We start from the raw sequence: 12,157 nt of genomic DNA, 5'->3' as shown, positions 1-12,157 counted from the left end.
CTGCCAATCCTCCTCTTTTTGCTGAGGAAGACTGGCCCTGAGCTAACATCCGTGCCCATCTTCCTCTACTTTATATGTGGGACACCTACCACAGCATGGCTTGCCAAGCGGTGCCACGTCTGCACCCGGGATCCGAACCAGCGAACCCCGGACCGCCGAAGCGGAACGTGCGCACTTAACCGCTGTGCCACCAGGCTGGCCCCAAGTTTATCTTTTGAAGCTTAGTTTTTTCATCTATGAAAGGAAAATAAATAATAATACTTAACTCTGTATGGTGATTGGTTGGATTTAATAATGTGTGCCAAGCCCTTAGCACAGGCAATTGCTCAGTAAGTGGTAGATAGTATTCATAATTTTTTAATTTACCGATATGTTAACAATGGTTATTTCTAGGTGATGGGGGTTGTTGTCTTCTTTGTATGTTTTTGTATTTTCCACATTGCCCACAAGCCACATCAGAAATTGTTCTTAACTTTTTGAAAGAGTTACTCTCCCCCCCCCCACCAGGAGTTCACAGAGCGATGGTGGAGGAGAAAGGCAAGTAAGCAAGTGACTAGCATAAACCACAGTGGGGTAGGAGTGAGCCAGGAGCCAAGTAAGGGTGGAGAAGAGAGAGAGGGACCCCAAGGAGAGGCCTGAGGGTGGGACGGCCGGAGGGTTAGGAGTCTGCCTGGAAAAGAGGCAGGAGCTAGGTCTCGGGCCCTCAGGGACTGGCAGCCTGCCGCCACTGGAAATGAGTGCAAGGGCATCTGAGGGGGGAGAGGGAGGGAGGGAGAAGGGCAGGCACGGAGTTTACAGACACAGAGGCACGAGGAAGCAAGCCTGAGGCGGGATAGGGGACGGGCCCCCGGGGAGCCTGGAGCCCAGAGTAGTGGGTCAGAGAGCACTGAGGCCAGGCAGGCAGGGCTGCAGTCAGCTGGGCCCTGTATCTGAGCCCCTGGCTGCCCCCCTCTCCTCTGTCCCCGAAGGACCTGGCAGAAGGCCTGGCGTCTGGGCAGCTAGGCTTAGAGAAGGATGGAGAGGCTGGGCTGGAATCTGGGTCCCAGCACTGCCGCAGCCCAGCTTTGTGACCTTGGGCAAATTACCTCTATGAGCGTCGGTTTCTGTAAACTGAGGATCCTGATTTCACCGTCAGGTTATTGATAACATTCTATAAAGCCCAGTACCCTGTTTAAATGGTGCTCAGAAACATTTGCTAAATTCAATTAATGGGAACTGAAAGGAGATTTAATGTTTTAAAATCCAAAGTGGCCCAGCTGCAATGCCACGTGGGAAGGAGGCCTGAGCGTTGCTGAAGGCTGAGAGCAGGCTCTCCTGCCACTGCCCCCAGTTTCTCACGGTTTTCCCCAGACTCAGGACGTCTCCCTCAGTGCCGGGACACCTCGAGGCCGCTAGAGGGCACTCATTGCATTTTCACTCCTAGGAGTGGGCCTGGTCCCGGGGCAGAGAGCTGCTCCAGGAAGCTCTGTCTCTGGCCAGTGGCGTCTGCTCTCCACCCTGACTTCTGACCCTGATTTGCCCCCAGGGACTGTCCTCGTTCTGGGGGCACAGAGTAACATGTAATCCAGCCTGAGCAACCCTCTCTCCTCTGTCCATCACTTCCTCTTAGACCCTACATCTCTCCATTAGCCCCATCTTGGAAAAGGGAGAAAGAAAGGGGAGACAGTCCCCTCCCACATGATGCTGGACCTCAGGCGAAGAAAATTTTTAGAAGCCAGTGGAGTTCCTGAATCTGTCAGGGACCAGGGCTCACAGAGCAGTGATGGAAGAGAAAAGCAAGTAAGCAAATATATGAACATGCTGGCATAGACCCAGAGAAACAAAGTTACACACAGACACACAGAGAAACAGTAATTCACACAGAGATACAGACAGAAACACACAGACCTGCTTTCCCCCCAGAGAGGAAAGCAATCTAATCAGACAAATCCACTCTGTACCCAGCTCTCCAGTGTTACCCCAGTTTGTCATCCCCCAGGCTAGGGGAACCACGAACCTACAAAAATATAAGAAAGGAAAGCTACTCAGCCCTGGGATGCCCCCCTGCCTTTTTTTGTAAATAAGCATTTGAATGTGTTTTGTTCTAGGAGCTGCAGGCAAGCACAAAGAGAGCCCTTTCTCATGCAGGAAGGTCCCTCTGCAGCGCCCCCAATCCTGCCCTCCGCCCACCAGCTGACGTGGCTCTCCATCCTGGGCCCAAGTGGGTATCCTTTCTGTTTGAAGAGCCCTAAGGACCACCTTGACTTTTCCAAGTTAAACTGCAGGCTGAGATGAAATTATGCTTTCTTAATTTTTCTTAAATGGGGCCGCTTTATTGAGCAAGAGAGAATGTAGAAAGGGAGGATGGCCCAGAGCAAGCAGGAGGCAGGTGCAAGGATGGGGCGTTCTTGCCTCTCCACAGTGGATAACCAAGCACCTCAACCCACACCAACTTCCCAGGATGAAAAGTTTGCTCCTGTCCAGCCTGACAGCAACTAGGACAAAGTCTGGGAAACCAGCCTCTCCCTCCTCCCTGCTGGTGGGTCCCCAGTCACTCATTGTTAGAGTGGCCTTCTGGGGCTCCTTGTCACTCACAGGCCTCTGCCCTGTCCAGTGCCCACATGGAGGCCGGGAGGGGCCTGTCCAGTGTGGCTGCAGCTCTCTCTGGGAGGAAACCCTGGTCCTCCAAAAGTTGTCCTTCCCTTCCCCTGGCTATCTTGGGCTCCAGGCATGAAAGCCCCCTCTCCCTAGTCTGGAAATGGGTAAATGACATGTAATTTATGAGCACATCAGCCGAAGTGCATAAGTTACATGTGCACAAAGGGGCCGGGTAAATATTTAAAGATTAGAGCCAGCTGAGGAGAAACACAAAAGGCTGGGACAATGGGGGTCTCCCTGAATTCACTCTCCCCAGGCCAGGCCAGCTCGGTTCAGTGTTGATGCACTCACCAGAGTCCCAGCCTTTGTCTCCTGGAGGGGCCCTTGGCTGCTGGGATAGTCGGAGTCCCAACACAGCTAAAGAGAGTTAAACAATCGCGGCCTCTCCAACCCCATCTGGAGACAATTGGCTGAGTCATTTCAGTGCTTTTGCTGTGTCCCAATAGTTAATTACATGGAGCCATCACTTCATTCCACTTTGAAGTGCATCTGCGGAGGGAGATGGTGCATTTCTCCCTTCAGTCACCACACCAGCAGCAGCCTTCCTGAGCATTGCTTAAAATGCCTGGGGGCTGCACGAGGGAGGGTCCACCCAGGACTGAGACCCTGCACAGGGCTGTCACCTGGGATGGCTGGTGGGACGTCTCGTAGGGCTCTTGTCCTGGGCCTGCAAACCCCCTCTTCGCTGAGTTTCTAGACCCAACTTGTTCTGTAATGTTCTTTCTTTCCCCAAAGTCACGAAAACGAAATGCGGGAAGGAGGGGCAATGGCACAGGGCAGTTTTCCCCTTAATTTCCCCAGCGCAAGGAAGCAGAGGGCCCTGAGCACCCCTGGAAGCCCCCAGAGCCCTCTGGACTTACAGAAGGAATATTTCCTTGAATGAGCAGAGGGCGGCCTGTGTCTCCCCAGTGCTCTGCCTGGGCCTGTGCTCCTTTCCAGGCCCCCTGGGGACTGCAGATGCTAAAGATGGAAAGGGAGTCAGTCGGTGGCCTATATCCCAGCTTGCATAAGGCCAGCTTCTAAGTTGGTCCATGCCCTTCCCAGCAGCTCCAGAGCACCATGTCCTGCTTGCTCTCAGAGAAGACCCGGGCCCAGATGGTGAAAAGGCCTCCCCTGCCTCCCCAACGCCCCTTCGGAGCCTGGCCTGCCTGAGAGTGTGCTGAGGAAGCCCAGACGCAGGACTGGAAAACAGAGAGGGGGAGGAGGTGGACCTGGGGGTCCCCAGCCTGGGTCACCGAGAAGGAAGGATATCGGTGGAGGCTTTTTTAGTATCTTTTCCAATTGCCCTTTGCCGGATGCAAAGACCCGACTTTAACTTAGTATAGGAAGGGGCTGCCCAAAAGAAGGAGCCCAAATTGAGGGTGAAGTGGAGATGAGAAGTTGGAAGCTGTCTCCAAGCACAGGAAAACGGAGGATGAAACTTGCCCAGGGATTCCTTTCAGCCTTAAGCCCCGCGCGACCCTCAGCCGGCTTAAGGCGAGGAGAGAGCCGTCTGTGGCTGTTAGTGGCGTGGGAGCCGCGCTAGGAGCGGGGGAAGCCCAGAAAGTGCGAGGGATCAGCCTAAGCGGGGAGACACCAGCCAGAGGACGTGCCGGGGGAGGGGAGGTGCGGGGCGCAGCGAATGGTAACCGGTGGGGGTAGGGGCAGCCGTGGCGGAGACCCGTTAAGTGGGCGGGGGCGGAGCTTAACAACTGAGACTCCTGCTTGGGCCTCCCCCCGCCCACCCCCTACCCCCCATCCCGGGCCTCGCCTCCTGTAGCCAAAGCAGAACATTGCGAATTAGCGCATTTTGCGGTCAATTTTCCACTTCTTAAGAAACACTAAGCCGCCCACGTGAGCGGCCCCACCCAGCACGCTCGGGATCCCTGGGAACCGACTCTAGAAGGGTGGTGGCCCCAGGGGCTGCGGGTGCCAGGGTGCCGGCGGGAGCGGCCCGCGGGCCCCTTTATGGCGGCCCTAAGTCTGGAGAGGGGGCGGGCCCGGCTCCCCCGCTGAGGGCAGCTAGAGCAGCACGGAGCCCCATTCGTTTGCTAATGCGCCGGAGTTGAAAGGCGCGGACGGCGGTTTATGGGGGAGGGATCATAATTAGAGGACAAATTGCCCCGCTGCCGCGCGGCTCGAGAGCAGAGGCGGGGGTGAGGAGAGACCGCCGGAGCGAGGCGCGCGCCCAGGCTCCGTGCAGATGTGCAGCAGCTGGAAGTCCGCGCGCTGCGGGGCGCCCGGAGTTTGGCCCCGAGGGGGCGGGCGCGGGCGCGGCTTTATGCAGCCTGCACAATGCCCTTAACACTCGGCTGCCCCCTTTGTGCCCGGCCGCGCCGCCCGCCCGCCCTGCGGCACCTTTGTACCGTGCCGCCACCGCCCCAAGCCGGAGCGAGCGCACGGAGGCCTCTCGGGCCCGGCCAGTCCCGGCGCTTCAAAGCTGCCCGGCGCGTGCCAGCGCCTGCAGTCCAGCCTCTGCCCTGCTGCCCGCCCCGGGCCTGGCCCAGCCCAGGTCTGGCCCGCAGGCCCTGCAACGCGGGCGGAAGAGCACCCCGGAGCCGCTACGACCGCAGCCTCGGCCTGAAAGGAGGGCGGGGCGCGATTCTCCACGCTGCTTGGCGCCTGGGAACGCCGCTGCCCGGGCAGGGCATGTCAATACCTCGGGCGGGGGTGGGTTGGGGGAAAGATGCCCCAGCTCGAGGGAACTGGGAGCCTACCCAGGACCCAGCAATTTCCCCTCCCCCTCAAGCTGAGGCCCTGCAAAGGCCAATTTGTTCATTCCTCTGCCAAAGGCTCAACTGCAGAACTTTTGCGTCCCTGCGACTTCCCCATCACTCTCGCAAGGAGCCGTGCGGGCCCGCGTTGTTCAGAATACCATTTTAAAAACCCTGAAACTGAGGCCATGAGAGCCCAGTAAAGGGAGATGTGTAGGTTTGAACCCCGGGACTCCCCTGGAGGTCAGCATTCCTATCTGTCACAGCTACTGCAGGCCAGCCTCCTGGGGCCCAAGCCTGGACTGCACTGGAGTCCTGCCCTAGGGCTTAGCCGGTCCTGGGGCAGGTGCCTCCTCCACTGAGCTCCCTGGGTCTCCAGCCACACCCTCAATAACGAAAAGGGGTTGGGACTCCGGACCTCCAAAAGCTCTGAATGGTGCTCTCCCCAGATGATCAGTGGTCTTCCCCACCCCCACCTCCCATTTGTTAGGACCGACAGAAAGCTGTCGGGAATAAACTCCCAGGCGATCCCTGTGAAGGAAACGGTCCTCAGAGCCTGAGGTGTCCAGCCGGGAAACCCAGGACTGGGGGTGGGGGAGGTCGTTGTGACTCACCCTGCCCTGAGGCTGCCTGTGGCTTGCCTCCTAGCTGGAAGAATGTGGGTTGTTGGGTCCTAACAGAGCTAGAGGGCACCTGAGCTCAGGCTGCACCCCAGGGCAGGAATGCTCCCAGTCCCAAGGCCCCAGTGAGGAGGATGCTGGCTGTGGCCCCGCGGGCGGGCTGCACGCTTTAATGGGACACATGTTGCTGCGTGGCCCCCGCGGGCCCGGCCTGCGCCCGGCTTTCAGTGGCCATAGGCAGAAAATCGCTGCATTGTCCCAACATTAGGGCGACTAATGCAGCGTTGCCAGCACGGCCAGAGCGTGAAGCCGGCAGAAAGGCCTTGCTGGCGGGTGCTCCCTGCCTCCGCGTCTTCATCAGGCCAGTAGAGACCCTCTGCTCTGTATGGTCATTAGCAGGACTCACAGCTGGCTGGGCCCATGGACCACCCCCAATGAGTGCCCTGCAAAAATGCTTGGAGACAAAGGGCAGTGAGGACTAGGCAGTGGGCCTAGTGGTGAGGCCCAGAACTGAGGGAGACTGGGACAGGACAGGGCATGGAGGTGGTGGGCATGGGAGGGGACCCAAGACTTGGGAAGTGGTGGGGATGAGAGGGATAAAAGAAAGACTGAGAAAGGGCAAAAGGGGTCCCTCGGGAGGGAGGAGGGGTCCTGGAGGCTAGGCCAAAGCGTGGGCTATAGGAGCGGGACAGGCAGAGGGAGATGCAGAACTTCCTGGTGCATCCTCCCTTCATCCCCTCCCCCTCAGGATTCCTCGAGTCCAGGAGCACCTCATTGACATGCAAACGAGGGACCCTTTATAAAAAGGCAGCACCACCTCCCGAGGGCACAGATACGACAACATGGGCACCGAGCCCGAGACCCAGGGCTGTTCTGGTGGTCCCTCTTCCGGCAGCTTCCGCAAGGTCTGGGGTCCTGGGGGCATGGGGTGGGGGCCCTGCCGAGGCTGATGGGGGCAGAGGGTGAGAGTGCCGCTCTAACAGCCGCTCTGCACAGATCTCCAAGCCACTGATGGAGAAGAAGCGACGGGCGCGCATCAATGTGTCGCTGGAGCAGCTCAAGTCCTTGCTGGAGAAACATTACTCGCACCAGGTGAGACATGGGGACGTGGTGGCAGTGGTAGTGGTGGTGGTGGGGTGACTCGATCCCCAACCTCATCCTCTCCAACCGGGCTGCCCAGCTAAGAGCCTTTTCCACGGATCCGCAGATCCGGAAACGCAAGTTGGAGAAGGCAGACATACTGGAGCTGAGCGTCAAGTACATGAAAAGTCTTCAGAATGCGGTGCAAGGTAGAGGGGGGGTCCTGGAGTGGTGGGGTGAGGAGCAGGGGGGGACTTGTAGGGTCAGATCCATGGTTACTACAAGGCCAGATAAAGAAGGGATGGGTGGAAAAGAAAGCTCAGGGCAGGGGGCAGCCGAGTGAGGAGCGGGCCCCAAATCACTGGAAGGGGAGAAGCAGCAAAGGCCTGGCTGGCTGTGGAGTTGTAGTCCGGGTGGACGAAGGTCTGGACCCCGGCGGAGACGTTCAGGGTTCCTCCTCTCCCCTCCCTTCTCTTCCTCTTCACACTTCTCCCCTCCCGTTCTCTCTCTTCTCTACACCTCTCCTTTCCTCCTCCTCTCTCCTTTTTTCCCCTGCCCTCCACATTTCTCCCGTCCGATTCCCTCTCCCAGAGCTCTGGCCTGTCCCCAGCGGAGCCGAGTACCCGTCGGGCTTCCGCGGCTGTCTGCCTGGCGTCAGCCAGCTTCGGCGGCGCGGAGAGGAGGGCGGCGGCGGCCTGCGCTGCCACCTGGTGCACGAGGGTGCGGGTGGCAGAACCATGGACAGCGCCGGGCCGGGCCTCGAGGCGCCCGCGAGATGCGGCCCCTGCGCTCCCGCCGTTTGGGCCCCTGATCCGGCCGCCGGCGGCTCGCGGTCCCCGCCATCCCGACTCCTCTTCCCTGGAGGTCTCCCCGGCCCGTCCACCAGCGTCCCGGAGCCGCAGCCGGCGTCTCGTCGCTTGGCCGAGAGCCCCGGGCCTGGGCTGCGCGTGTGGCGGCCGTGGTGAGGCCCGGTGCGGCCTCGGACTCAAGAGGGCCCCCGTCAGGCCCGGGGACGCAGAGACTGTTTTGAGCACGCTCGCGGTGACGGCCGGGACCCCGGTCGTTTGTCCTGGTCCCAGGGTGGGAGTGGCGGGGAGGGTGCCGCGTACTCGCGAACTCGGGGAAATACAAGGAGCCACGCGTGGACGGGGGTCTGTGCGTCTAGGCATGATCCACCCCCCACCTCAGCCCCACCTACTCAGGCTGGACCCTCTCTCTCCTTCTCCCACCCTCTAGTGGGACTGGGAGGGGGTATCCTGGGCTGCGCCCCTTTCCCAGGGCCCCCGGCAGGCAGCCCGCCCCCGCCCCTGCTCCCGTCTCGCTGCCGCGCTGCGGTGAGAAGGTCGCCGTTGGCAGCGGTGCAGAGCGGACCCCTCGCAGCGAGGAGAATCGCTGCCCCGCCCCGGCCCATTCAGTTGGCCGGGGACGCCCGGTTCCCACCGGCACAAAGCGCCCGGGGCCCCGCCCCGCGGGCTAGGGGCCCCCAGTCCACCCCTACCCCGGACCCTCTGGCTTCCACGGATCCCCACCCCCTCCTCACGCCGCGTGGCCTGTCGGGCTGGCGTGCGATCGGGGCCCGCCCACCCCACCGCCCCGCCGCCCCGCCGCCCCGCCCCGCGCGGTTCTTGGGAGGGATGACGCGCGCCATAAGGCCGGCTTGAGGGCCGCTGGAGCAAACCCGGGCTCCTCTCGTGGGAGGGCCCCCGCTCTCCACTCAACAAAGACCTCCCCGGTCTGCAGTCAAGGCCCCGGCCCTGCAGCACCCCTGCCTCCGGACCTGTTGGGCTGCCAGGGAGCCCACGACCCTCACCAACCCTGGAACGCTCTGCTCCTGTCCGTTTGTCTGAAAATGACGCGTCAGTGCTGTGCTCAGACTCCAGCCCGGGGGTCCCGGCACACGAAGGACAGCCTGGGGATGGGGGACAGGGATCCTGCGCCAAGCCCAGGAAGATATCCTGGCACTTTCTCCGAGCAGCTTGAAATTCAGATAAAAACAGTGCGAACCTGTGAAATGGGTATAGAGACCACGAAGGTTCTAATTTCTCCCACTATATCTACTACAAATGTCAACTTTCTATAAAACACTTCTCGTTTTGGACTGCCCCTGCCATGCGTGTGCTAAACCCGTCTTGGTCACACTGCAGGCAAAGGGCGGCCCGGCCCCCCTACCCTGCCCAGCGGGCTTTCTGGAGCGCAGGCGTGGGAGGTGGTCCCGGCTGTGGCAGTTCCGAGGCAGTTCCGAGGCGGCCTCTCCAGCCTCGGCTTCCAGCACTAATCCCTCTGCCAGCCACCGGGTGGCGATCTTGCACCGGGGACCCAGGGCACGGCCCCGAAATTCCAACACCGGCGGGCGGACTGGTCATCCGGCACAACAGGTCTGGCTCCCCCAGGCCCAGCTCCAACCGCTCTGCCCTTCTCGCTCCTGAATCAACCTTACAGGGGCTAGCGGCCCCTGAAGGCATCCTCGGGGCAGAGGCTGCCACCTGCACTCATAGGGCTGTTTCTGGTATTAGGGCTTTGGCGCCCACCCCAACGCTCCATCCTGTCGCTGCTCCGCGACGACTCACTCGCTAGGTGGCGCCGCAGCACTTGCGTAAAGGGACTAGTCCGAACCAAAGGAATGGGCTCTAGCGGAGGAATTCAGGACCCAGAAGGAGAGACATTTGGGGCAACTGGAAGGTGTTTCCACGAAACCAGCCCAGGAATGCCGGGTGCAAAACATAGGAAGTTTTTATTGGATTCTGTACAGAAGAGAAATACTGTTGTCAAAAAACTACAAACGGATCCCTGGCTCTGGGCTGGGTGGTGGTATGAAGACAGAGCTCCCTACGATGGCCACGGGGTCAAGCTGCTTATCACCGCAGCAAATAGGCCTGGAGGCTGCAGAGTGTGACAGGGAGCCCCAGGCCCCAGGGCTGTCCGCTTGGGTCCTCCCTCCTCTTTATTTTTGTAAAAACCAGGACTGGAGGGACTTTGGAGTACCATGTCCCCGTGCAAGTATTGCCATTGGATATGAAATACACAGAGTGAAAACCCAAGGATGACAAATGGGCCAGCCCAAGGGGAGGACAGTGGCCAGCTGATGACCTCTGCCCCTAAATGACATGTTGGTCCATGAAGGCACAGCAGCATTGGCCAGAGGTGGCCCCTCCCATGGCTAGGGCTGGAAAGCAGTCCCCAGCCTTGCTCACCTGTAGTCAGCTCCTCCCCCCAGGTTACCCACAGCCAGTGACTGGAGGGGCCTCCAAAGCAGAGACGGAGCCAAGCAGTCCCCCTCCTCCCCTCTCCCAGAGGCCTCTTCTGGGGCTGGGACTCTACCTGGAGGGTGAGGAGGTGGGCTCTGCCATGGGAAGGGCAGAGGCAGTGCTGCAATTCCAGGTTGCAGAGCAGGCGGGAACACCGCACAGGCAGGCTCCCTGCTGGCCTTGGAACTTGCTCCAGGTCTTCAGGTTCTGAGGCTACTGCGTGGAGGCAGGGGCCAGGATGAGACAGCCTCTGCATTAGCCCCTGTCCCTCCAGCTCAAGGTCACAGCTATTCCTGGGCCTCTTCTTAGCCTGAATCTAGGGTCTTCTTCCACAGAAGACCCAGCAGGCCCCTCCACAGGGCCCATGGAAAAGCCCAGGCCTGCAAGGGGTCTTCCCAGGAGGGAGAGCAAAGAGCACTACCCCAAGGGTGGAGGAGAACCTTTGCCAGGGACCAGGCCTTAAACCCAGAACCTGGGAGGCCTCCTAGGCAGGACCCCTTCCTGACTAGACCTGCACGGGTGGGGGATAAGGCTGGGGACAGATGCCAGGATAAGGAAGCCCACCCCCCCTTTGCTTCAGTTCTTCCCACCATGTACCACGACCTTTGTGGTGGGAGTCACAGAGGTGGCCGAAGTGGTGAGAGTAGGCTGTGATGGTGGAGTGACGAGGATGGGGATCCCAATGGTGGTCAAGGTGGGGTGGTGCCGATGGTGACGGTGCAGAAGTGTTGTGCTTTAGCTGAGTGGGGAGTGGGTTCCCAAGGGGGCCGGGGGCACTGGGAGTGGGAGGCCTCAGGCCTGGTGCCACACCAGGCAACACACTGAAGGCTGACCCCCACCAAGGACCCACGGAGGGCACTAGTCTATCTCTCATGCCCTCTCCACTCAGTGGCCGGGACACACGGACCAGAAGACTTCTCCAAACAGTCCTGAGAGTTAACACCGTCACCTGCTCATCACAGATGGAGAAACCGAAACAGAATAGGTCAGCAGGCAGACCTGCTGGGAGGGCTTGTTTAGGCTCTGAAGACCCCTGTGCTTAGAAACCCTCTGCACCCCACCCCCTGAGATGACAGAGTTACAGTGCAGAGCGGAAAGCCGGGTGCAGTCCGGTGGCTCTTGCTCCTGCAAGGCCAGCCTTTGTTCCGTCTGGTAGTGGCCCTGTCCCTGGGCTCCCTCCCCCAGCCCAGCTGTCCTGGCGCTAGGGAAGATGCAGCTGGGCGTGCAGAGCCCGCCTTTACGCAAGCCCAGCCTCACTTTGCTGGGAGATGCCGTGCCCAGTGGCTGGTCTGTGCCCAGTGCAGTCCAGGGCAGTCATCGCCCCTCCAGACAATGCCCACTTCCTAGGGCCGGCAGAGAGCCACTGCCCCATCACCCTGGGAGGGCTGGCACACGTCCGGGTGCTGTTGGCAGGCTCAGCGTGGCCCCCAACCCCGAGCCTGGACAGGGTGGCATCTTTGGTGTTTTGGCCCCCGTGGGCGGCCGGCCTGCCTGGCGAGGGTCGGGGAGTGCCGGCGGGCCCTAGGACGCCGAGCCCAGCGAGTCCGAGTGCAGCGTGACGTAGCCCGAAGACTCGGAGGGCGAGCTCAGGAAGCTGCTGCTGCTCCCGCCGCCAGCCGCGCGCAGGCCCCCGGGCTCGCCCCACGACGCGCTCAAGTCGGACCGCAAGGGCCCCGCGTGTGCGTGCGCAGTCGGACGCGGCTCTGGGCTCTGCGGCCCGCCGCCGCCGCCGCCAGGGGGCGCCGCGTCCTCGTCGGGCTGGGCGCCGGCGGGCGCGGGGAAGTGCCCGGGCGCGGCGGGCGGGCGGCGCAGGGCCTGCGGCTCGCGCTCGAAGGCCGTCAGCGCGTCGGGCTACGTCACGCTGCACTCGGACTCGCTGGGC

At 60.9% G+C, this 12,157-nt stretch overlaps 2 protein-coding genes across 2 annotated transcripts in view; one reads left to right on the top strand and one right to left on the bottom strand.

Moving 5' to 3' along the window:
• The first annotated feature begins 6,792 nt into the window (after positions 1-6,792).
• On the top strand, positions 6,793-7,995 carry HES3 (hes family bHLH transcription factor 3). Its single transcript, XM_046661786.1, has 4 exons — positions 6,793-6,855; positions 6,947-7,042; positions 7,158-7,239; positions 7,622-7,995. The coding sequence occupies exons 1-4, from the start codon at positions 6,793-6,795 to the stop codon at positions 7,993-7,995; spliced, it is 615 nt and encodes a 204-aa protein (XP_046517742.1).
• Positions 7,996-9,735: 1,740 nt separating this feature from the next.
• GPR153 (G protein-coupled receptor 153) overlaps positions 9,736-12,157 on the bottom strand; it is an 11,841-nt gene continuing 9,419 nt past the window's right edge. The window contains 1 exon segment of the mRNA XM_046663330.1: positions 9,736-12,151. Within this exon segment, the coding sequence (XP_046519286.1) occupies positions 11,797-12,151 (355 nt within the window). The 3' untranslated portion in view covers positions 9,736-11,796.

The sequence above is a fragment of the Equus quagga genome, chromosome 5 (assembly GCF_021613505.1).
Source record: "Equus quagga isolate Etosha38 chromosome 5, UCLA_HA_Equagga_1.0, whole genome shotgun sequence".
Lineage (NCBI taxonomy): Eukaryota > Metazoa > Chordata > Mammalia > Perissodactyla > Equidae > Equus > Equus quagga.
The sequence above is the reverse complement of the archived record's forward strand: the minus strand, read 5'-3'. Positions and strand labels throughout refer to the sequence as shown.